At 39.4% G+C, this 27,430-nt stretch overlaps 1 protein-coding gene across 3 annotated transcripts in view; it reads right to left on the bottom strand.

Moving 5' to 3' along the window:
- EFNA5 (ephrin A5) overlaps nt 1-21,078 on the bottom strand; it is a 211,603-nt gene extending 190,525 nt beyond the window's left edge. Inside the window, exons 1-2 of one of the 3 annotated variants that reach the window (XM_084225222.1) lie at nt 19,654-21,078; nt 17,779-19,092 (exon numbers count right to left, since the gene is read on the bottom strand). In XM_084225222.1, the coding sequence (XP_084081348.1) occupies nt 17,779-17,903 (125 nt within the window). In that variant the 5' untranslated portion in view covers nt 17,904-19,092; nt 19,654-21,078. Of the gene's footprint in view, nt 1-17,778; nt 19,093-19,188; nt 19,358-19,653 lie in introns of those variants that run through there. The other 2 variants (XM_084225223.1, XM_084225221.1) reach the window with 2 other exon arrangements.
- Between the last annotated feature and the right edge of the window lie 6,352 nt (nt 21,079-27,430).

Here is a 27,430-nt window from a genome sequence, read left to right on the forward strand (position 1 = left end):
AAACAAATTAAAAAAAAAAAAAAACACACACACAAAAAAAAAAAAAAGAAGAAAAAAAAGAAAAGAAAAAGAAAAGCAGCCCAGACCCAGACAAGGGCCTTACTTGTTTCCTGATACAGGCTGTATTGGAAGTCAACTTTGCACTTGAGCCATACACAAAAATGCTTTTTAATACTAGAAAAGAAGATATAAACTTATTAAGTGTTTAAAGTACTGGTTCAAAAGAACACAAGTTTACTGCAGAAAAAAAAAAATCACAAAGCTTCCTCTTTTATATATAACTACAGCTGCCCTCAACCATGCATTTCTGCATTCAAAATAGATACAGGATCCTGAACAGGATCTGACTATAATATAATATTTACACAGCATATAATGTTTACATAGGATAAGCTTCTCATTAGGGGGAAAAAGGAGAAAAGTGTTTGTGATGGGGTGATGATACAATACTTCAACCAGATTTTATACCTCCAAGTATTCTAGACACCAAATAAGCCAATTTCTAGTAAAATTCTGGCAAACTAAAATTTGAGTTGCATTGTTCCAAAGTTTACAATAATTTGTCACCCGCCTATCAAAATTCATCTTTTCTCACTTTGAAATAGTACTGCTCTCCATCAACTTGAAAAATTATGCTTTTGCTAGTTTTAAAGTACCGAACTTCAAGTTTCTCATCAACAGCATTTTTATATTTTGGGTAATTCCCAGTCTTGTCTCAACAACTTCTACCCAACCCACGGAGACTGAGTTTCTTCCTGTTACAGTGCTGCTAGACAGTGCAAGTAAAACACAGCGCAGATTCGTTGTTATTAGCACACTGTCAAGCGCTTCTCCTCCTCAGATAAAGGACCAGTGCAGTTACAAGACAATCCTATTCCCATCTGAGGTGAAGTAAACAGAATTTGCTTTTATACAGATCCTTTCATATTCAAAACATCCCAATATGCTTTACAATAATGAGATAGATACACTGTCATTTCTGTAGTCTGAAATTCAGAGGGCAAGGCTTTGTCTTGCAAGCTGGAATAAAAGGAGGTCATGGGTCCTTTGAAGTTTCGTTACATCATCTAGACTGAAAGACAGGATGGAACGGAGAACATAACTGAGACAAAATAGAAAGGGAGGAGGGCAGGTGACCATTGTGAAATGTGTGAGACATCTCTTTCATCATATTTAAGGAGCACTGATCCAGAAGCAAAAATTAATCAGCAAGGAAAGATTTTTTTTTAAGACTGGCAGCAGGTACAATGCTAATCCTATTTTTTCTTTGAAGGCTCTTCTTGGGCAGGAAGGGAGGGAGGGAGCTAGGAAACCTGGAGAGATGAATTCCACTTTCATGACAGCACGTCAGGGATCTATATGCATAGAGAGATTCAGTTCATGTGAATGTAATGTAGTAGGCTGCACTACCCGCCCACTCAACATAAGTACTTATCCAATAATGAGGGGAAATATCCTGGCAAACAAGAATTTTAAGGGAACTTAGGTAAAAAATCTTCTAAGGAAAACAGAAAGGGGTGAGGAAAATACAAACAGATCAGACAGCTCCCCACTGCATCTTAAAGAAAGGATCCATCACCCACCTGGCACTGGCTGGCAGAAGCTTCTCCAATGAGGACGGACTGGCCAAGGAAAGCACAACAATCTGCAGCCTGTGTTTATTAGCAAGCTGTGTTTCCAAATGAATTAATAAGAAGTGGTAGCCTAATTAAACTACATCCTCTACATTCTGCCTTTCTTCTGTACAGCCAAGCAATGGCTATGTGGAACAGAACAGCAGTGGTTAAACTCTCCCAAATACTTCATCCATCACTGCTTTGATTAGAGCCTCAAACTGTGAGGCAGCAAGAGCTGCCCAGTAATCCACCTTTATTGCTTACTTGTTCACAAAGGACTGCAGAGCCTTTGGGAGGAATCATCCCTTAAAGCAAAAACTCTGTACTCTTCTCCATATCCCACCTAAATGATATGAAAGCTATGTTCATCTAGCACCTTACAAGAAAGAGAATGGTTTTAGACACTTCACCTCTGCAAAGCTTTATGCAAGCCACATAAAGTCTTTGCCCCTTTTCTGCTGGAGGCTTCCCTTCCCTCAGCATTGAGCAGTTACGCCTTCAGCTGTGCTCACTGTTCAATTTCCCCCACTGCCTTTCTTCTTCTCCTAACACTTGCATACTTTAGCCTTGGCTATGGAGTACTGACTAAGAAGGAACAATAGGCCCTTTTCAATTCTTCAGAGTGAGCTTTGAGCAAGGCTCTGCTCAGGGACCCAATCAATATTTACTGCAGTTTCAAGCCACCATTTCATGGCTCCTTCCAGGCAGAGCACACTAGCTGGGAACCCCTAGACCTGGTATTATTTGCACAAGGTGAAATTAAAGGGATAAACAGATTACAATCAAAAGTATTTTTTCTTGGAAATACTGATGGCCACAGAAAAAAAAGAAAAAAAGGGGAAAGGGAAGGGAGCAAGAAAGCTAAAAGGACACCCTACAACACAACTTCTGTTTGAAGAGTAATCATCCGCTTATAATTGGGAAAGTAGTTCTTCCCCTAAAGCTGATTGGCAAAGTTTGAAAATCACACATGAGGCAGCTACTACCATAGTAGTAGCATATCCAGTAGGATAGCAAATTCATTTAAAGTGATGCAAGTAAATGAAGTTTGCAAAGAAAGCCCACCTCATTAGCCATCTAAAGCACTCATTCTCTTTGAAACACCTAGGTCACAGCATGACATCAAACCACAGCATGACCACAGATTATAGTAATGCACCCTTTTCCAAAGATACAAGATCCTGAAGTTCAAAAATCATACGTAAGAAACACACCTTCAGCTTATCAAGTGAATAAAGACAGAAAAAAAGGTAAAGAACTGTCCTTTATCACATTAAGGACCAATGTTACATGGATGCTTCATGAGTAATGATAGTACAACTAAATGTTCTTAAATAAACTTTTTTTTCACTAAAATTTCAGGGTTATTTTTCTTTTTGTATTGCATTCACACTTCTGTAGAAGTATTCACCTGTTTCTAGAAGCTTGCAGAAAAAAAACAACTAAATCAAAAGACATGCCATTCTCTAAACTTCAACCTCAGAAAACTGAGGCTGCAATTTAGAGAATCTCCACTCCTTCTTCATTAGTATCTCCTCTTACTTTCCATAACAATCCACATAGTACAAAAAAAACCTCCTCCCAAAAATCGTATTTCTGACACTAAAATGCAACTGGACTGACAATCATAATTTACCTGTTCAAACTGAAAGGCAGCTATATGATTTTTTTGTTTAGAATGGTTGGAGTCCTGTCTCAACATGCTCTCCCATGTTAGATTCCACTGAAAGTTTTGAGTCAAAGAAACTGACAAGCTACTGTTAAAGCAGGAAAAATTACAGCTTTAGCTTCAGATGTGTCAGGATCTTTGAAAAAAACAAACATTTTATGTCAGCCCTGTTGATAAAGGGCATCAGGAGCAGAACAGATGCATCTTTCCACCATGCATGTTCAATTTTCTGACGCATGAAGTTTTGATTGTTCAAGCTGCTTCACTGGAGAATGTTGCATTATTATCATGGCATTTGTTTGATTTAAAAAACTTGCCAACGTCAGATGGAATTTCCAACCTCCCACTTTAAGGAAATGCAGGAAAGCTTATAAGCATGGAAGTATGAAAACACAGTAAAACTAAAGGAAATCACAAGCACACCTACAACAGATGTAAGACTCCTGAGTAAATAAGAAATCTTAGTTTATGAAACAGAGTTCAAAATAATAAAGTTATGAGGCTTCCAAGTCTCAAATAAGTAGGGCACTTTTATACCATGTTTAAACGTCTCTTACCCATCTTTTAAATTATCTTCTACTAACCTCATATGCAGGGTGAAAATTTTAATCAATATATGGATAAATAAATTTTACAAAATAAATACACAACCATGCTCAAAATTGACGTTTTTATGAGGAGTAAACATTCAGTAAACAACAACCAAAATAAAATGTAAAATTTGTGGGCTTTGCAAAAGCGGTAAATGAAAATACAGGGTAAAAAGTCTGAGTCCTTAAACAAGTTCTATTGTTCAAAACATCTTAGGATTACTAGTAATGTTTTGAAATTTAGAGAGGAATAAAAGAAGAGAATGAGGCATAGTAAAGTACTGTCAACTGAACAGTGGATACTTACTTCATTCTCTTCTACTACTGCAATTTATAAAATAAAAGAACATTCAGTATACTCAATGGGAATTTCATGCAAATATAGCACAGCATCTGGTGAGAGTATGTTACCATGCCATTTGAGATAGTTTCTCAACTTCATGCAAGTAGTATCTGTGTAAACAAGGTTCTTTCCTCTGATACATTATTTAAACAAAAGCATTACTGCACTGATGCCAACTGTGGTAACTAGGACCGCAGGAAATGTTCGTCCTAAAACCTATGAAATTATCTTGAGAAATTAGTATTTCTCTTCCTTCTCCAAGATGGGAGTGTTTCTCAGACCAAAACCAGTAACAAATATACCCCTAACAGGAATCAAGTAGCAGTACTAGTGTCTAGAACATTTGGCTGAAAACCACAGAACCTATTCACCTGGGTACACCACGTACTTCTGGGACATAAGATACTACCAGGGCTCATTTCGTCTCAGACATATCCATTACATGGTGGAAAGCAGACAATATTTTGTCTTCAGCACAGGACTAAATCTGAAGGAAAACTGTTAATTCAGGAAGAGTGGGTTAAACCAACCTGATACTAAGCCTAATCTAAAAATTAAGTCTTGTATGCATCCACTATACTAGCATTATGTAGTAAATAAGCAGGCAAACAGAAAGAAGAAGCAATCATTCCTCTGTTATCCATTAAAAAAAACAAGTACAGAAATCCTAATTGGGCACTGCAATGATCTGATTCACTCAGAGAAGTTACAAAGGCAAAATTGCTTTCATCAGTAACAATACATTACCTCCAAACTCCACACCTAAAATTAAGTGCTTAGGAAAGTCTTCCAAATGCTGTGTTCTGAGGAAGGCCATTATATGAGCACTAAATCAAGACAGCTAGTATGGAAAATGGAAAACGGAGATTTCTTTTTACAGTAAGCTATAAAATGCAGTTCAATCAGACACAGGATCTGAGAAAGTAATAATAAAGTAATGCTGTAAATCACTAAAAAAAGTTGTGGGTTTTTTTTTTTAAAGCTAACTATCGTGCATTGGAGTAGAAGCACTGAATATGGAGATTCTCCTCATAAAATGTTCTTTGCAAGTATGTTTTATATAATTGAGATACAGAGAAAGGGAATTTGAATACAGTGAATAGCCATGATATAACGAGATGCAAGTATCATCTACCTCTGTAATTAATTTTCCTTCTTCACCCACATTGTCACTTGTTATGATAATGTGAATCTTAACCTTAATGAGAAATTTCATACCACCTTGATTAAAGATACTGCAAATAACAACATTCTTCTAATTTTGGTTTTATTTCAACAAAGAATCTCTTTTATGCTCTCAAAACTCCCCAAACCTTCTGCTAATGAAGTTTCCATCTACAATAGAGATTTTTAGAGACTGATTTATATGTCATGTATTTAAGTGAGGATTATGATAGTATGTGTAATACAAAATGATCATGCTCTGCAGCTAATGTTCTTACTTTTTTTTTTAAAGGTAGTTTGTCTGAAGAATTTTTAAGATGCAAGTTCCTCAATAAAATTGTGTATGCATTCCTTTACAAAATTTGTGAATTAACACAAGAAGTTATTAAACATTCACACCACACTTTTGAGATGTAATTTAAAAATATACACATAACATTTTCCAAGATTTCCAGAAACTTTGCAGGCAACGCCCTACAAATACATACACCTAGTATTAAATTGGGCCCAGTGTCTTGAAACAGGATCTACCATCTCAAGAGACAACAAAACACAATCAAATTTCATTCATGAATGATGGATACAGTTTAACAACCTGTAAAATTCCAAAAACTAGAATTAGAATTTTTTATAAGACTATATTTTACCGAAAAAAAAAGTTTATTTCATCAATATGTATCTTCTCGAATTTAACAAGGGCCAAGCTTCTTTCAAGATGTATCTTCATCTCATGCTCTGTCTCATAGCTACTAGACAAGGGCAAGTCCACTGGAAACCAAGAAAAAAGTAATATTCAATACTCCATGAAATGAAGATGAATAAGAATAATTGCCTTCTCAGCAATCCCAAACTACAGGGACATACCACACAACAGGAAAAACTGCTCATCATTTTGGTAAACAGGTAAAAAATTACATGGTTTATACATTAAAGATTTTATATTTACAAGAAGCAGCATTCTCCAGACAGCTCTCTCATTCTAAGGCTATTATTTGAATTTCTAGAAAACAGAGACTTCTTTCCTGAATACAGTGGTTTAGTTATTTCAGTGAGGAAATCATGCCATCCTATTTGGACATTTACAAGATCCACTTGTTTTTTTAAGGAGTAGTGCATATACTGCTTTAGAAAACACAAAAATCCCAGTGGTGTACTACTATATCTGATTTATTTTACCTTCATGATCCTAAATTATTTTTTTTTGTCACATACCCAACCATATTACACTATATAGGGCATTCAACACCTCAAAGTTTCATTAATGGCTATCTGCTAATCACATATAGCAAGCCAATTCTCACTTTTGAAACGGCTAACAGCAAAACCCTATTCACTCAACCAGGTTTGCTTTTACTCCCTTCCATTCACAAAGTTCCAACTCTGCAAAAAAACTGTTCATGAAGTTTTAGTCCATAACTTATACGAACCCAACCAGATAAAGACCCACAGGGCTCTGCAGTCCCAGGCTGCTGTGCTTCCTCACTAGATTTCAATCACGCAGATTGCACAGCCTCACACAAAAACTGACAAGCCTAACTACTGAACCTCATATTCAGGAGAACCACACCATAAAATCATCAATACAGGACCTAAATCAACTCCCATCCAAAGCAGTTCGAGAATCTTTTTGTGTTGATAAGTTGGATAAGAATACCTCCAAAAATACTGCAATAAAAATCCAACAATAGTTAGTGTATTAAAAAAAAAAAAAAAAAAAAATCACACCTTGCAGTGTCTGTCAAGGCATGCAGTGCAAAAAAATAGGCTTCAATTCCTCATTACTACCCATCAGCTCCTCCTGACTTCTTCTACTTTTAAAAATGAGGGTATGCATTTAGACAAATTTCCTTAATTTTAGGGGACCATTTTTTGGAAGGTATTTAAGAAACTACATGTGCAAAATAGCTGAAATAAAATCTAGGACAGTTAGGCACCAAGCAGTCTTAAAAATCCCATATGGCTGCGGTCTGCAACTCTTGGTACCTAAATATACTCAAAATTCTGGTTTTGAGGATATATTCTTTTTAAATCAGTGGCCAAAAAATGCTTAAGTAAATGCTCATTTTAAAAGCAAAATAATTAGTAAATATTAGTGTGAAGACACAACTTCAGTCTTTCAATGTCTTTAAGAACAGTGTTTAAGATAATTCACATAGCAATTATGCATTTATGCTTACATCTGGAAATGCATGGAATAAATGGATTCCAAATAAATGGAATAAGCACACATTTCACCCAAGTCAGTACTGCAGTACACCAAAATCTCACCCTGGTTTCACTTAAGATAACCCACAGACTATGGGCTAGAAACAGAAAAAAACATGAACATGCAAACTAGCTGCTTTCATTCCAGTTTTTTCCTAATTCAGTTTATTGTGCAAAGCAAAAGCATGCAAAAGATGATTCCCACCCATTGAATAAATGCAGACAAATACTGGCCTTGATTGCAGCAATTTTATTGGAAAGCTCAGTTCACCAGAAAGTGTGCAAGAAAGAACAAGAGAAAGGCAAATGCCGCTCAAAAGCAAAGGGAAAAGTGCATGCAACTTGGGCATATGTGAAGGGACAAACATAACCCTAGAATTAAAATCTTTGGAATAAAGAATAATAATCTTCCAAGTAAATATGAACTTCACTAGCACTGAATTTCCCGAATTGGGCATTGTGTGTGTGTGTGTGTAAATACATACATATATATATATTAAAACATTAAAAATTATATATATATAATTATTAGGCACACACTTCCCATGTTCTTTGCCCCCAAAAGCAGAGGTGACAATGGTGACAGCAGAGTGTGTAATTAGTTTTTATTGTTCCCCTGACAGCCATAGCTCTGCAAGGACCCCTTGCCTTTTCCATTGTAAATGTTATGGAAAAATACACTAATGACAGGCATTTAATTATGGGCACAGCGACCATGATGGGAACTGTGCCAGAAGTGATTGGCAGCTTTGGAAACCAGATATTCACAGCAATGGTTCTTATTCTATCATACCTTGTAATCCAGATTAGCAAAAATAGAAGTTTTTTAAAACATCTTTTCTAAAGCCTTGGTTGTTGTCTAGAGATATTATTATTAATTACCACAAACAGACAGAAACTGACAGAAAAAAATCAACATCTTTAATTTTTCTGTTAATAGTATGAAGGTTTTTGAAAGAGGTCTATGCACTGAAAATGCCATCAACCTAAAAGAATTCCTCACTGACTCCAGCACATATTTACCTTTTTTAAAAATTATACATAGCTAGAAACAAAGAGATGCTATGCCCTCTTAAAATATCTTTATTCAGTATTTAAAATAAAATGTTCCACATTCAGCTGTAGTTGCTGGGGTGCTTTTTCACCTGATTAATTAGCAATTGGGAGACAGGCTTTTTGGCAGCTTTTGTATCCCTATTATTTCTTTTGGTTTGGCACAAACCACCCTTTTGGGAGCACCAGTATTTGTAATGTACCCCACTTAGTGATGGATCACTAATTTTTAATAAACTAAGTCCCAAGAAAACTACAAAATTATGTAAAAGAGTATTGGAGCAATAACTGTAAACAAATAAAAAATAAATAAATAAATGGGCCAGGGACAAGAGCTGTCACAGTACATAAAACACTAGGTCTTTTCCAGACTATACAAGGAAAGCCTATCCAAGAGATCACACGTAATCTTAAGACATTGGTCTGAATTGGCTTTTAACTGCTTGATCCAAATCTCTGCCTTTACCTTTAAAAAGCGACTAGCTAATGTGGATGCACAATTTCCTTGAAGAATGCTATATCTGAAAGTTCCTTCATGGTTTCTCATCCCTCCCCCACGACCAGATGAATGAAATTACTCTGTGAAGCAGATTTCTGTGAAGAATGACCACACAATTCTGGACCAAACGGTTCTAAGTCTATGTAGCAGTCACAAATCCCTGGCTAAGCTGAACAAAGCAACATTATTCCAAAGTGGTAAGTTTGGGAATATAAAAGTGAAGCTGTCTGGCTCTAAAGTGGTAACTTACAAATAGCTGCAGAATCACAGTTGGCTGTCCATCCCCCATCCAGCTGGCTCTCATATCAGTGACTTCAAAAATGCAGTTTGCCATTATGGTGGCTTAAGGCACTTTGTGTGCCAGTGCAATGACCATGCTGTGTGTGTGTGTCAGAAGGTCAATACTTTCAAATTCCAGAGTCTCTCTTTATTTCCTTCTTTTCTGGAAACAATAGGAAAGAGAGCAGGATTGATAGCTCCTACTTTGTTAACTTCTGCTCACCAAATGCCCTGCCTGTATGAATACATAACTATTTTTTGAAAAATCTGATTAGACATCAAATAAAGTGGGAGGGGCTGCAGGGAGAAGAACCACTACCATCAAACAAAAACCCAATGCAGCTGTTTTTCCTGCTCATTAACAGCATTAATTGGTAAATTTTCTTGCAACAACTTTTAACAATTGCAGGAGACCAAACATCTTTAAAGCTGCTAGAAGTCCTTACCCAGTGCTGATGAATTAGCATTGAAGACTGACAACTCTGCTACAAAGATTATCATTCAAATTAGCAGTAAGTAAAATAAAATACTTGCTTTTTTTGTTTCCTCACAAAAAAACCCTGTATTTTATCTATACAGCATTACAAATCCAACAAAATATTAGACATTAAGAGATTTGGGGGAAATTTTTTTTTTGTTTATCTTTGATTAAAAAGAGTTAGAATGTATTCAGCTCCAGTTTCCAAGACACAGGCTGAGAAAAGATACAAAAATTTATTTACAAATTTGAAACAAATTCAAAGTAAAAATTAAATCCCACGTACAGTAATAGCATTATAATAACAATATTTATATATTTCTTAGCAAGTCACTGTCTGACAAGATAATATGATTTGAATGCCTGTAAAGAGAAGGAAGTCCTCCTAAATTGTAACACAAATATGAAAAATACTATTTGAAATCCACAAAACCAAAAAAGGTAGTGCTTCATTGCAATCCACCAGGGAACAGCTGCAGTGCTCAACTACTTCTGATGAACAACTCACACCATATGAACATGTCTGCTACTGCCAATATCCACCCCCAAGCAAAAAAAAACTAAGTAATTTCAGGGAGGAAGTATTATATTATTTTAATGAATAAAGAAGGTCAATGCTCCACAGCAAACATTAATAATGGCACAAAATATATTGTCAAAACATGCATCCTTTTAAATGTCAAGACACCAAATTTTATCTTTCAGAATGAAGCAAATATGTTTTAGCAGAGGGTGACCAGCATCAAAGTAAATGTATCTAATACTCTTTTTTTTCTTTTGCTTCACCCAATGATTCATAAACAAATAATTTCTTCTCTACACACTGCACCATTTCAACACCCTAATCAAAACCTAAAGATGGTGCCTATCAAATAAGAAGGCTCTTCAAAAGTCTGAAGAAGACAAAGAAAAAATAAAGTTACTAAGTGATAAATGTAAAATAAGATTTTTTTACTGCAGATACTACTGTTGAACAGTTTAATATGCTGATCTAATGATGGAAAAAAAAAATGAACATGAAAAATGTTCAATGGCAAAACCTGTAAGTTAAGGTAGTTTTTCCATGCAATATGTCAGCATGGATAGGAAAATTCTTCCACTAGATTATAAGGCAAGTGACAACAAGAATGTTAATTTTCAAGTAAAAATTGCAGAACCTGAAGAATTGCTTTAATTGGTATTAGCAATTCAAGCACATCTTGCTAATTAACAGGACGTTTGTGTATCTTCTCGTTAGTTGATTTTTCTTTTGACAGCATTTCTACTGGTCATGCAGTTAAAAAGAAAAAGGCCATAAAGCTCTTTGCATACCAGTTAACAGAACACGGACACCAAAATACATCTCTACATTTTGCAGCAGTCTGAAATAAATTCATTTCTTTCATAAAACTATGATCTAACAATATATTTCCATCAACCTGTCAATAGCAGAGCATGAAGGATGTTTCCCCAGATGAAAGATATATACATATATATATTGGGGTGTATTTTCGTTTACTGTATTTTTCTGGCATTCTAGGGTGGAGAAATACAATCTCAGTCCTCGCAGAAGAGTGGGCATTTTCTCATACATGTATTTTCACATATTTTATTTTAACTCAAATTATTTTCTAAAATGTATGGGAATAGGAATTTGTGCTTTTGTAACATCAAAATGTAGGCTCAGTTTTCTTAAAAAAAGAGTATTTCAGATATCTATACATGTTTGCACACTGTAAAATAATACGCACCATTTTAAATGAGCTCAACCATAATCTAGCTTGGAGAGACTACAATGCAAAGGGAGAGTGAAAAAATGCAAGGAAGACTCCTAATGCATGAATGATTCTATTCTTTCATTCAGCTGTGCTGAAGTACCTCACAGTATGGCTTACCCATAACAACTGTAATACCATCAGAATGCAATTGCAATAACTTATCTGTTTACTTCAAACCAAATGTTTTCATTTCCTTATGCTGGTGTGCTGCTGACTGACTAAATTTTAAGCACAAGTGCAACAAAAACTTAAACAAAACTTTATTCTCAAAAGTCAATTAGACCATTCAGAAACACTGGAATGTTATATTAATCATGAGACTAAAGGTTTTTTTTTTTTAAACAATGCTCAGAACTGCATAGCAGAGCAAAGAATATTTATTGGAAGAAAATCGTAGATCCAAAATACTTCCAATTGCATTGAAAAAAAAAGATAAATTGAAAAACAGTAACCCAAAGCAATGGAGGCATATCTCAAAGGCATGGGCAAACTACTGTCTACTCATTTCAAGGGAAAGGTTGTGTCCTTGCTAGCATCTTCTCTCAGCTGTTCCCAATGACCAACCTTCTTTACCTGTTTTCTTGGTAGGCTAGTATTTCAACAATGCTGCAGCCCTCCACCCAGCAGCAGACTGGTGTTGGAAGAAGAAGCCACAAGACACTCAAATAGGCTAGGAGAGCTCTCAAAGCACACTCATGTAATTCTTCTCTGTTTCATTTTACATCGCTGTGCCCGAGTGCTAGCTTATCTACCTGCCCACCTACTGACCCGGAAACTACCAGCGTGTGAAGAAACAGCCAACTGGGAAGATGGCCAAGAACTAAAACACAGAATCTACAAATAATTCTCTTATTACCGCTTTGAACTTTAACACAAAATGCCTTAGCTGGAAGATTAGACCTGGAAATTTGATGGAAATTCCATTCATTTTCTAAACACTAAAGAGTTCCATTCTAAAAAATCATTTTCAGATTTTTTTCCTTCACACAATATTCATAATACACTGTACACCATATCATCACCTAATGACACACTTCAATGCATACATACACACATATGTAAGTATATATATACAAACATTGAAATACATATATATTCTCATTACGTATGCCATATAAATTACATATGCCTGTCCATATGAATGTAATGACCATGACTCTTGAAGGAGTAATTGCATTCATTCATTTCTTCAGCCCAGCATGAAGCTGGCAGATTGCTGAGATCATAGCAACAGGGGAGAGAAGGGAAGGCTCATCTTTATCTGTCCCTCTCAAAAAGCATACAGGGCTAGAAGAAAGAATGCAATGAAGTGTCCTGACTACATGCACTCAAAAAAGATTGCATAAGAAGCATTTCATGAAGATCAGGTACCACTTAACAAGGTGCCTTCCATACAAGGGTGGAGGCCAGTGAAACTATTGTTCTTTGTGCAGTTTTTCCATAGAAGGTTTCAAACTGTTTCAAACACCCACTTTTAAAATAAGCACCAATGTTCTTTTGGAGACACAAGGTGTTAATGAAACTATTAAAAGCAGAGAAAGTAGGTGTAAAGAATTGACAGCTCTACTACTGATCTTTTAATTACAAGGAACCAGTCAGAGATTTCTTCAGCTCTAGAGCAAGCTGCTGGATAAAATGCTGTCAAAATGCAAGCTATGCTATTTCAAAATAGGTTTATATACATGTATAATGTATTTACAAGGATGTGTATGTATACCCCAAGTACTTAGGCTCCTATGCTTCCTCTGACATATGAAACTTACACATAATACCAACATTAAAGTAAACACTTTGACTTTACCCTTCTTTATCCACAACTTCCTCATTTTCTTAACATGTCTAACTGCTTTCTACCTATACCAGCCATTTCTGCATGGCTTCTCTCAACTCTGTACATAGGCAGAACTGCATCTGTATAGAAAACAACAAAAAAAGACAAACCAAGCAAAAACCAGCCACATGACCTCAGCACATACAAATAACATGCTATGGTGAAATCCACAAACACATAACAGATGGCAAAACACTCAGACATCCATCCAGCCCATGAATGTGCTCCAAGAAGCGCCAGGTGTGCATGAGCTGCCACATCCAGAGCTTCTCAAAACTAAATCTGTGAATTTGGCTGGGCCAGGGAGGCACTTAAGCACACATCTATCCACCCACGCAACTGCAGCAGAACTTAGGTGTGTAAGGATTGAGTTCAAAGAAGTAAGATGCTTTTCTGAAATAGTTCCTAAATACTCAGCTACAAAATTCACATTGGCTGAGAAATCCAGGTTATGAAATTCTGGTCTACGCATAGAATTTTCAAAGGTATCCACTCATTTTTCCCCAAATATGTATCTAAAAAAAAACCCCTCTAGCTACAGTGACCAAATTGTGGTATCCTGTTTAATTGTGTGCAATCACTAGCTGAAGTTGAAATTACTTTTCAATACCTAAATTTTCTATTTACCATCTGATTTCCTGATTTTATCCAAATAAATACACAAAGAGAAAATATATCAGCATCCCATGTGTTTATAATAATTATTCTATGGATTTGGTGTACCATTTTCTTGTATAAAATGCAGCCAAATCCAGTAATACATCTAATAAAAAATATTTGCTTTTGTGAGACTAGAAGCTATGGCCTTTATGTATGACCAGAAACTAGGCTTGCAATTCAAGTATTTTTAACCACCCTGAAACTTACTAACAATTTATGAAGCTACATATCCTTACACTGAAACAACTTACACGGAAATATCAAATAGAAACCACAGTCTTAAAGCATAATCCAGGCAAGCAGAAAAATGTAGCAACAATTAAAACAAGTAGTTCAGCTTGAACTCGGACAAGATTAAAAACAGTAGCAGGCATGACGCAGGTAGACCGTTTCAAAATTTGGCCCTAGTACACTATATTCAGTCTGAATTCTAATTAAAAAGGACAGTACCAATCAAGATATAATTAATATGCTCCATTCCAAAACTGAGCATTATATTCAGAATAATATTCCCTGATGATAATAGTTTGCAGTCCCATATAAGAAAACATGTATGCAAAGAGTGCTGAACAACTAATGCACTTTAAGGTGACAGTTAAGAATTTGTGCTCACAAAATTCTAGGCCTACATAAATAAACAAATAAAAGAAATCACATTTTTGAGCTTACTTGAGGATTCATTTCCAATCAAAAAAAAAAAAAAAAAAAGGACTAAAAAAAGTTATTTTATTTATGCTTCAAAATTTTAATACCTCAGCAAATTTTCACCTGGAATTGAACTACAGCATTTATAGAAGGTGTATGTTGATAATTAAATATGAAAGAAAAGCAAGGCATGGCAATACTTTAAACATTTCCAAGAATTGACTTTGACTCTGTAAAAACAAAACACTTTGTTATTCATACATACTGACAATAATGACCATACACTTTCTAATTGTTCAAGCAGAACTTTGACAACTAACAAAGCAACGTAATATGAATTTTTCTAATAGACTCCCATAATTTTTTATTTATCAAATATTGTTCACACCAGGAGCATTTATCAACTGGGTCACTCAACAATTCACTAATGTGTCTTTCAATGAGAATAAAATCTTTACATAGTTCAGCAAGTTGCTGGAGTCTAAGACTAACAAAAATTAAACCATCAAATCTGAAGTAAGGACAATCATTATCAAATTCTTCAAAGTACAAATGAAATCTTAATTTAGAGTGCCTTTATCATTATTAAGATGATCAATATTTCAATTTTTAAAAGGAATTAATTAGTTCTATGGCAGTTTGTTAATTCTGAATAAAAACATAAAGAAGTAAGCTATATGACAATGGTACGATTTGTGTTTATAGAATGACAGCATATTTGGTCCTCCAATTTCAAACAGTTATCACCAAGTAAGCATCTCTACTTATTCTACATGCATTCATCTCCTGAGTCTGCCTCTAGATGAAGATAAATCACTGCAAAGTTATTCCTGCAACATTGTTAAACGCTCAAAATTCTGATACCCAAAGACAATTTTCCCTTCAGCTCAGGTTCTGACAAAAAAATTCAAAAGAGAAGTGCTTTCTTTTCTTTGGGTCTCTCCCACCTACCATTCAGGTGCTTGCCTGCTTTTCTGTAATGCTCGTGTTACTTAGAAAGCACACACAAACTGGCACACTGTATAAAACAAAGGAGAGTTGCGTCTGCACCCTGCTCTTTCTCATATTTTTAACTCACAAATTAACATGGCATGTCCAAATAGATACATCCATTGTGAGAGACAAGAAATGTTTGGTTTTAAAACAGAAGGTTTAGAAACATCTAAAAATTAACTCTTCCTCTGCTGTTTGGAAGAATAACAAAACTAAGTTTTCTTTGCAGTGTGCTGATGTTTGGTGCTGGATTAATAAGAGTAGTATAGTATTAACACATTATTTCATTTACTTGAATCCTTGTAAATATGATTTGGTGTAATGCCCATCGACTAGGTAAGCATTGCTTGTACTTTCAACTGTCTATACCTACGCAGAGTTAAGATCATCACACATAAGACAACAGAAGTGAAAGATCTTGAATCTAAGGCTATATTTGAAGTATTTTAACTGTTATGCTAGTAATGTATGCATTTAGTCACACCTATTTCTTGCAATGATCCTCCTTTCGCCCAGTGGGATTTGAGAATATAACTTCATTTTTTTTTTCTAGCAGTTACATTTCATTTTGCATAACAACAGAAATAAAAATTCTGATTTTTAGAGGCAAGCAAATTTTGGGGACATTTGTTCTTGGATGGGTGATGTGAGGTGCAGCTTTTCATCTTATTTACTCTGAGCAGTTTTTTTTTAAGCAACACATGTAGAAAGAGGAAAATGTAGTCAGAGGCATTTCAAATCACAGATGCTCATCATACCCAAACATGATTGTTTCTGTTTCAAGTTTTTGGGCCAATTATTTATTGCTGAGGCGTTGAGATCAGGAGCACAGTAATAAAGTGCTGGACAGACTAGCTAACCCTGGGCACATGAAAATGCTACTCGTTAACTTCTGCATCACCTGTTTTAAACCTACTCTGGAATACCGAGTAGTGGAGTTTTCTGCAGGCAACAGAGTTCTATTAAAAAACATGACCTGCGACAAAAATCAATGTGCTAATCTCAAACCAAACAGCACTATCAGAAGCATAAAAAAAGAGATAACGTAAGATAAAACGTCCACAAATTTACTTAGACTAGCCTGACAGATTTACAAAAAAAAAAAAAAAAAAAAAAAAGGTAAGCCTGCCACGGGCACTTTGACAAGGCAAAAATATTTAACACCCAGATGACTTTTTACCTAAACACATGGATACCATTTGGAGGAAGACTGAAATTTTCTGATGCTAAACATGAGGGAAAACTCCAGGGGGAAAAAATACAATAAAATGAAACCTCTCTTTCCAGAGCTGAACTGCACTCAGAGCCTGGTGCTAAGAACCCTCCGGCGCCAGGAGAGCGGGGCGACTGCGCCAGCACCACTCGGCCCCGACTGCGGGGACCCCGACAATGCGCCGGCCGGTGTCCGGCGGCACGGACAGACCCCGGCGCGGGACGGCGTACCTACCTCGCTTCCTCACCTCCAGCCCGCCCCGGAGAGCCCCCGCCGGGAGGCCAGCGCGGGGCATGGCCGGGCAAAGCCGCCCCTGACAACCACCTCAGCCGGGATGCCGCGGAGGTCTCGCCGAGCCCTGCCCGGGGCCGGCTCCCTGCTACCGCCGGCCACCACGCTCGCCAAAGGAACCCTTCGGGGCACTACCGAGGGACCGCCACCTGTGCCCCTCATCACTCCCGAGCTTCCAGAGCAGGGCTGGAAGCAGACAGGGCTGTCCCGCGGCAAGGGGCGCCCATGTCCCCCGCCGGGAGCGCATCCATCCGGCTCCTGCGGGCCGGCGGCAGCCGATCCCGGGGAAGCCTTGGAGGGAACGGATAGAGGAGAAAATCACCCTCGCCACCCGCCCGCATCGCTGGCTGCAGCCCTGAACCTCCGTAAAAGAAAAGTTTTCGGCTCTTTCTAGCAGCCGGTCTCTCGACATAAGCCTCCGGCGCCGGAGCGGCGCTGGGCGCCCGCCCGCCGACCCCCTGCCCGGTGCGCGCCCGCGGCCGCCCCGCGTACCTGGGGTTGGAGCTGTTCCAGTACACGGCGTAGCGGTCGGCCACCGCCTTGGCGCCGGGCTCCTGCCCGCGCACGCACACCCACAGCGCCGCGGCCGCCAGCAGCAGCATCTCCACGTGCGGCATCGCGCCCGGCCGGCGGCGCGGCGAGGCGGGATGCGGGGGAAAAAAAGGGAAAGAAAGGGGGAAAAAAAAAAAAAAAAAAAAAAAAAAGGGAACGGGGAAGAAAGCAGGCGGAGCCGAGCCGGGGCGCGGAAGTTCTGGGGTGAATGAATAAAAAGCGAAGCGCGGAGGCGGTGGGCTCCGCGGCGTGCCGCGCCGCAACGAGCGGAGGGCGCCTAGCGCCGCAGAGGAGCAGCAGGCGGGGAGGGCGATCCGCGGCCCCTCAGGAAGCCTCACCCCGGCAGGGGGTGGTGGGGGCCGAGACGGGTGGCGGCGGCAAGCGGCGAGCGGTTCTCTTTCACCGGGAGTTCCGCACGGAGCCCACGGCACGACATACACCGGCCCGCCGGCGCGGCGGGCGGGCGAGAGCAGCGTTTCCTCCGCCCCCTGCGAGCGGCCCCAGCGGCGCTGACGGCCGGAGTGCGCGGGGATAGAAGGAGCGAACGAGCGGGAGACGAGGGAGAAAAGTGGGGAGGAGGAGGAGAAGGAGATCTTTCCCCTGGAAGCCCACGGGGGGTCCGGGCTATATATTAAAGGCCGCCGGCTGGTAGCGGGAGGAGAAATACCCGCAGATGTCAAAGCACAAAGTTTGTGTCTTCCTTTCTGGCCCTCCGCTCCCCGCAAATGAGCAACAAACAAAAACAGGGAAAAAAAAAAAAAAGGGGGGGGGGAGGGGAAAAGGGGGAAAGAAGCAAAAGCCCTGAGGAGTTTGCTCGCTGCGCTGATGGAGTTGAGAAGCCTGTTCTGCAGCACGAAGTGTCTTGAAGGAGACTTTGTGGAGTGGTTTTCTTGTCCTTCCTGTTCCTGGGCGGTGGATGCACCAAGGACTGAGCAACAGCAAAGGCGAAAAAAAAAAAAAAAGGCGGGGGGCAGGAAAAAAAAAGAACGGCCAATCCAAGAAATATAGCCGTGTGGAAACCAAGGAGATGAAAGTAAAAAAAAAAAAAAATTGTTTTATGAGAGGGCGTGGAGAAAAGCAAAATCTCGCAGAAGTGCAAAATCAAGCCTGCAAACTCCTCTGGTGATGCTGGTCTTGGCTGGCCTCTCCTGCTCGGGAAACGAATGGAGTGATACGGCGAGGTGCGGAAATCTGATTCAGCCTCCCGGAGCCTCTCCGAGATAAAGCAGGGTCCAGTCCCGTGAACATCAACTTCTGCGGAAGGACAAAACAGTTTGAAGGGTCAGAGAGGAGGTGAGAGTAAAAGAATCCACCCCTCAGATGACTACATAGGGAGATCGAAAAACCAACCACCCCAGATCTTCTCGGTCTTGCCCAACAGCTGCTCCCCCTTTCCCTCTGAAGCAGCAGCAAAAGCAGCAAGGAAAAATATACCACGCCAGCAGGCAAATAAATAAACTTGAATGCAGCGGCAGGCAGGGAGGGATCGTAAAGAGCGACGAGGATTGGAGGGGCAAAAGTCAGTTTTGAAAAAAGAAATGCTTTATGGGAGGAAAAAAATCTTTAAACAGTCACGCCCCCTTTTGCAATGACCGGTCCCTTCACTGCGTGTAAATCCGACATCAGCAACCTGGAAAAGCTAGGAGCCTGGCGTGCTGAGCTGTCTCTGTGCATGCGTGTGTGCGACAGGCAGCCGCAGAGATGTATACGCGGTATAGCGAGGTACGCACAAACGCGCGCGCACACACACACAGAGACAGACAGACACACAGACACACACACAGACACAGACACACACAGAGCACGCATACATACATGCACACGCGAGGGTCCGATCTGGCGCCGGTGTGCGTGAGGGATGAAGACGAGGAGGAGGTGCAGGCAGCCAGCTCGAAACACGGGCGCTGCTGCTTGATCATGTGGGATTTTTGCATGCAGTTTACTTTGGAAAGGGGGGGATTTGCCGCCGCAGCCAGTCAGGACATAGCCTGCTGTTTGGTTACAGATTCCCTTTTTTTTTTTTTTTTTTTTCTTTTAACCTTTTTTTTTTTTTTTTTTTTTTTTTTTAACACCTCGACCTGATTGGCTTGCAACACGAGAAGGGAGGCGTCGTCCCGGGCTTCTCCTCCTCCAGGCCAAAAAAACACCCAACCCCACCTTCTGGAAACCTGACTAATTGAATTACTAAGAACTCGGAGTGGTTCCTGTGCAGCCTTACTGCTAAAGGTAACCATTTCATTGCCGGATGCTGCGACAGGCATAGCGCAGAACCCGCGTGTGGACGAGTTTCCGCCTGCCACGAAAAACAGTGTGCCGAGAAATTCCATCGACACAGCAAACTCCTTCCCCGCGCTCCCCCGCGGCGAGGCTCGGCACCCACGCCCCGGGCGACGCGCGGCAGCGCCGGACCCGCACAGCGCGGCACAGCGGGACCCGCACAGCGCGGGCGGATCTTCCGCAGCCGCGGAGGGGGCGCCGCTCCGCCACCCGCCGCCGCCGACACCGCGGCACCGGCGGCGGGGCATGATGGATGCCAGGCCGGCGTTCTGCCGCCAAATGCCCGCGGGTGCGCGGAGGGCGCGGCGCGGCGCGGACAGGTGAGCGGCCCCGCGGGCGGGCCGGGACCGGAGCCTCCTGTCGCAGCTCCCGCCCGCCGACATTGCTAGGGTGACGGCGGCCAGCGCCGCGTCCGTCCCGTCCCGTCCCGGTCCTGCCCCGTCCCGGCGCGGGGCCGCTCCGCCGCAGGCGCGGCTCGTTCGGAAGCGCCCCGACTCCCCCCAGCGGCGCGGCGGCGCAGCGCGGGCGGAGCGGCGGCCGCATCCTGCGCGGGGCTCGGCTCTGCCGCGCCGCGCTCGCCCGGCCGCTCCGCTCCCCGTGGTTTTCCTCAGCGCGCAGAAGGACACTGCGGGTTAATCTTCACCGATCGCACCGTCCAAACTGCCCGCGATTCCTGCTCTTCGCCCTCCGCTCGGAAGTCACTGAGGCGACGGAGCATGGGCTGGAGTTAAAGAGAAACAATCAAACCCCTTGGGTTGGTTTTTAAAAATTTTTGGGGTATTTTTTTTTTTAGTTTTGGTGGTGGGGGTTGTTTGTTCGTTTGTTCGTTTTGGTTTTTTTACCGAACTATTTTACGCTTTTCAAAGCTTTACTATTAAAAGCTTAAAAACTTGTCTCCCCATGGTCTTCCTCCAGCCTTGTTTACAGTGTGTTGACATCTGTAGATTAGTGTTAGTAGTGTACAAAGTACATCAGCCAAGTAAATGACCCAGGTATAACAGGCACCATAAACTCAAACATTCCTTTTCATTATAAGAATCCCAGCAATTCCGATTTTTTTTCATCTTTGAATTAAGTTCTTTTAATAGGCATAAGCACATCCGATATTTCCTTAGTCTTTTTTTTCTCCAGCACAGATAGACATGTGGAAATCACTGCCCTTGTAGGAAGCAGAATAAATAAATAACACTTTCTTTTTCCCCGAAGAACCTACTCAGCCACATTTGCAAGAAAAGCTCAATATTTTTTTTTCCCTCTTTGTTCTCCTTGTGAGAAGTATCACAGGGAAAGAGCAAGGGGTCAGTTTGTACAACTTAAAATGCATTTTAATAGCAGAGTCAGACCTTAATCTCGTATATAAAATGTCCTTCCAGGACTGCAATGATTGGGTTTTTTTGTTTTGTTTTTTTTTTTTAACACATACAGAGCTGTGAAAAGAAGGCAAACTATTAATAACTGGGGAAAAAAATCCAAAATATCCTAACAGTAGCAGGAGTATATCCTTTTCCCCTGCTTTACTTAACAAGCAAGCTGTAGGTGACTATCTTAGTAGTTTATAAACAATACAGAGACATAAATCCTTTGGACTGAATATGTAAATTATTTCCACAAGTAGAACCAAATACCAGTTTAATAAAGAGAAGGTGAGAATATTTTTTACACAACCACTTCACAAAACTGATCAAATATGCAGTACCCAGGAACTTGCCAGCTTCTAGCCTATTCTCCATTTTCATGATTACATGATTACACAATTATTGATAGCACAGTTGTAAAATGCTTCTGTGTACCAATGCCCCCTGGCATTAGTGTTCATTAGACAGAAAGGTAAAGACTGTTAACAAGTGATCCAGAACCAGGGAAACTATTTTGAATGCAGGGTTTAGAAAAATTAGTATGTGTGCACAGTGAGTGTTTGGAACTGCCTCTGACAAGCTGCCCCTGGACCTTGAGCACAAAGGAACCTTTACCATCCACTGCAGAGCCTGTACTTCTTCGGTGGCTGCACAGAGCTCCTGAGGGTTGATGTGCTGTGCTGCAGTCACTACCTTAATTGATCACATAGCACAAAATAATTAAACTAAGCATAGCCTAAGACTTTGTCTGAGGGAAAAGTGATGTGTCTGAGTATTTTCTTTCTTTGCTGATTGCCATTAACAATGCACATTATCATTGTAACGCCATAAATCATTTTGATCTGTTCAAGATATCAAGAATTTCTGGACAATGTAGGTAGAGTTGTTGAAATATAATTTAAGTACTTGTCTTTGCCATTCAGGGATACTTTGTCACTCATAAAACAGAAAATAGCCAAGATATCTCTGCATTGTTCCTATAGCTTGTATGTATGATTTTTATCTTCTATAAATTTGAGCAGTGCTTCAGAAGTAAAACTAACTGGTAGGTCCCAATCCACCTTTTTTCTGACATTACCTCCAATGACTTTAAAGATATTCAACAGGCAAATATCATGGGCTTTTTTCCTTTTGTTAAAACCCAGAGAATTAAGAAAAGCCCATTCTGGAAAAATGGATGCATACTGCAAATTAGTGAAATATATAGCTGCATCTTAAATTTTTTTCCCCTAAATTTTGTGGAAATGTGCATTTTAAAATCATATATTAACATTTCAGTAAAATTTTTTTAAACATAACCAGGGAAATATGTATATATTTTCCTGTGGTTTGTCTGTTTAAATCATGAGCAATATTTTGTTAAAAGGCTGAACAAAATTTCAGCATATTTGTTCATCAGCAGTAACCCTGGACCTGTGTTTTTCAAGACCTGAAAGCATCATGCTTTCTTATCTTTTTAATCACTCTCTGATTGCATAAACATGTTGACAAAAAATTATTTAGAAGCAATCTCAGCTTCAAGTTTTGCAAATTGAACAGGATGGTTAATCATCGCAAATTCCCTCATCTTTTAGAGTAATCCCTGATACTATAAGCTGTCAAAGAATAATTCTGAATAAAATCTTGGACTAATTTCCATATGAGAGGGGTTAGCTACCATAGACACAAACAATACTGTTGGAGAGAATTACTGAATTTTTTATAGAGAAGTGTGTTCCTAATTTGATTGCAAATATTCTCAACAGAATAAGAGCTTTTCTTTCTAGGTGATTTCTCTAACTTAAAAATATTTTTTAATCTCAGACACATTTACCTGTGTATGTACTCCCTATTTCTTTTGTCCTTCTTTTGTTTCCTCATAGGAAGAAGAAATAATCTTATGAAAACAATACAAGGAAATGGCTTCAGACAAACCTGAACCAGTATTTACTTGTGCATCTGAGTATTTTCAACTTGCTAGAACAGAGGAATTAAATTAAGATTCTTGATATTCTTTTTATTACGCTGTCTGGCGACTCCCTTGCTCCCCTAACCCTCATTTTCCAGTCCACTAACCGGGGATAGATTATATGTTTACTCTACTGAGGAATGTACTGAGGCTCAATAACTTCATGGGTTTGGATGTTGAAAGAAGCAAGTTCAAGACCCTTGTATAAAAATAAAAGAAAATGCCATAGCACAAAATACAGTAATAGAATTTTAGTTAACTTTTAGAGGGGTATCTTTAAGAGATATTTTCAGGAATGTTATTTTGTCCAGGAATCATGCATGTTCCTTTTTGCATAGGATTCTTCAGTATTTGCTGTTGTTTTTAATGAAAATCTAGTTATCAACTTTGCTTCCATTTCACTTTGTCCACTCAAATCCTGGGTGTCTGGCTGAGCAGTCAAAAGATCTTTAGCTCACAAATTGGGCAAGATCTCTTCACCACATAACTTTGAATGTGAGTCTGAAAATTTGCAAAGTTTAATACATTGAGGAAAACTAAGAAGGAGCCAAAATATTTCCTACCTTCCTAGAGCTATTTCATAATTTTTTTCATCCCCAGAGCTTACAAGGGAGAAAATTACAAGGCACAAGTTTTTCAAAAACATAAATGGAAGCAGGTTATTTATCTATTCCTAGACACACAAGTACTGAAGTTAAATGCAATGTCCCCTCCATATACGTAGGTAATAACTAAGATATAGTGTGTTGCCATTCAAGTTTGTGTTTGTCTTCATAAATATTTTTGCTCATGTTCTCTAAATATTTAATTATGAGGAATTTTTTTGTTGACGCGCTCAAAATTTATGCCTTTGTGAAGTTAAAATATTTTAATACTGTCATTTTGAAAGGCCAAATAAAAGCATTTGTTTCTACCCACTCAAGAGCCTGTGTAGAGTTTCTGTCTTTACAGAATGTAAAGCTCACTGCACTGATTTGTCATTAATATTGATTCAATAAGAATAACTGAAATATCTCATCAATAAAGTCGAAGCAAGAGAAGCCATGGCCCTAGGATAAATATAGAGCTTTCCTCTTCCCATCCACTTCAATCCCTAAAGACATTAATTTTAAGATCTTTTTTAAAGACTTTTGAAAGCAATTGCTCAATCTTAATTTATTACAGAGCCAGGATCTTGCAAAACTCCAATTTTGGTATTATCACTGTAGAAGCAAGTATTTAAAGCTTGTAGGAGCAAGAAAGATTAAGTACTGTACTGTAAAAATAAAGTATAATATGGGGGAAAAAACACCCAGAGACAGTGGACAGTATTAACGCAGTTATTGCAAAGATTGCTGTTTACTCCTGCAAAAAGCTCTGTATTGAGCAGATAGGTTATACAGGTTATACAGATTATGTTACATGAGCAGGCTCTCATTTCAGCATCCATGCATCTCCTATGATGACAGGGCAGGACTCAAAACAGCTAAGGTAAATATTAATCCTGTTTGACCTTGTGATACTCTTAAATGATATTTTGTGTTGCTTGCTGTTCAAATGCACATGCTGAGACTGCATTTTTCCAGACTCCTTATCATGAAACTTAGCCTTTCAGGGTTCTTTCTCTGCACTGAGTAATTGCATATGGTGGTCTAGAACGTCAGCGTTTGTTTAGAAACTCTCTTTTCAAAGCAGTCTTTTCAACACAGACAGAAGGAGATTTAAAAAATAACAGACAAACAAAACAAAGCCCTCAGAAGACTAAAAGAGGTTTACATGCCTGTAAAACCAAACACTGAATTCACAATAATATGACCAGAAACAGGTGCTTGCAGGTATGTGTAGGTTTTGGTTTTGTAGTGATGCATTGACTAATGGAGAGATCACTGATCTTGCTTATGGGCACGCTGTCTTTTGTTTGTTGCTGGTTTAAGCCTTGTTGCACGGGATAGACAGCTTGGGTATTTTTTTGGTCTGTGTCCAGATAAGTGAAGGAAAACAAGTTAGAAAATCAAGGCACAGGTTATCACCTGGAAACATGATGGAAATCCTGTACTTGATTGCCATAAACCCCTATGCAGTAAACATGATTATTAATTTTTATTATTAATGGCACACTTTACATGAATAAAAAAATTGACAAGATACCCTTTAATAATTTTCAGAATTTAATCAACTTTCAGGATAATTTTCAATTTAAGTTTGTGCAACTGCAACCATTATTCTTGCTGTTCATTTTACATATGAATCACAAGCTGTAAAATCATAAACAGTTCCTATTGTTGCAAAACCCTGTGCCTGCTTGTGCATATCTTTCGGTACATAGCAAAGCCTTAGACTTTGACACTGTTCCTTCATCACACAGCACCACCCATTAACTAACATTACTCACCTTAGTGAAAATGAATCAACTTTAAAAAACCCCAAACAACAGAGCTGCAGAGTAGGTTATTACAGATCGTGCCACAGTTCTGGACTGAGTGAGCACTGGAGGCTATCACTGCCCTGCTAAGTTGCACAAGTAAGAGTTTTATAGTCTAAAGACAGTCTGAGTTTGCAGGCAGAGGTGGCTGAATGGCATGAGACTATCTCCATTCAGGAAACTTCAGAGCTCCTTTGCTGAGGCAGGCTCAGCACACATCACGCGCTGGAGAGCTCTGTGCAGAGGAGATGCTTTCCTAACCAGGGCAGTAGACCTGGCAGGGCATTGATGTGTGCCATGGGTGACACATGGCCTGTGCAAGTGGTGGTCTCCAAGACATGTGTCAGCACAGCACAAAGGTTACCCCCACGACTGTTTGGGGCAGCTTCTCACCCAACGCTGCTTGCTTTGTACAGCAGCAGCTCCACTGGTCCTGCAGCCATGGAACAAGGTCCTTTGTGCTGGGGAGGAAATCTAATCTGGTTAAAAGAACAAACAGAAACAAAGCTGATATGTATTACTGCAGTTAATTAGCAAGCAAATTCTGGAGAAGTCTGTGGGCAGCTATGCACTTTGGAAGGTTTAGCTGAAAGAAAGAAATCTCAGAGGTTTCAGTGATGAAACACTGAAGAGTTATTTACTGTAGGTGGGGTGGAAGACCCTTGCAGTGCTTTTAGCTGTTTGGACTTACTTCAGCAATGCTTTTAATTAAAAAGCCTATTCTTAGACTCATGTAGCCGAGAGAAAATAAACCCTTTCCTTTAGAAACTACATTTATGAACAGTTTGCAGAGTTTGAAGCGTGAGACCTAAATGTTTTTGAAATAGCAAATGTTGCATTCATGCCTGGGTGCCTGTTATTTGTAGTCCTGTACTTGTGTGAATTCCAACATGAAATAGAAAGAGAAGGGCTATCAAAGACATTTATGAGCACAACAAACAACAACTTTCAAGACAGAGTCATGAGAGAAAGGACATTTTCTTAGCCCTCTTTATTCCTAAATCAGAGAGGTCCACTAATATAGCACATTTGTTGTAGATTTTGTAGGCAACCTTTTCCACTGCATGGTTTACCAAGTTTGGCTGACTCTTGAATTCCAGGAGATTAGGCTCAGCCAAACAAGAACAGAACAGAATTAGCTGCCTTGTGTGATCTATGCCAACAAAACAGACATCAGCTTGACAAATGCCAGTCTGATAATCATCATGGAAAGCTAAATGCAGAAAAGCAACAAGGTTAAATTATTTTAGGACTGTTTAACAAGACTTCTGTTGCAGTCTCACTGTCAGTGAAGGTGCTGTGGATATAGTGGAGAATGGATTTATGAAAACATTGCAACAGTTTGAATTGCATTGTTTGCTTTGTGCCAATTCTAAGTTAATATTATTCTCCTTACCATCAGCTGTGCCATAGCCTCCTAGAACATTGTACTGTCAGAAGAAAAAATATGAGAATTTTATTTTCTCAGACTATAATATCAAAAACTTAGGTGAGAGAAAGTAGTCTTTTGGCACTCATGATCCCTCTTCCTTCATTATGATTTTTTTAATAAGTTTCATCTCAGATGAGCTTTTGCACAGACTTCTCTGCTTAATGAAAATTATTCATTAA

This window comes from Fringilla coelebs, assembly GCF_963513975.1.
Source record: "Fringilla coelebs genome assembly, chromosome: Z".
Classification (NCBI taxonomy): domain Eukaryota; kingdom Metazoa; phylum Chordata; class Aves; order Passeriformes; family Fringillidae; genus Fringilla; species Fringilla coelebs.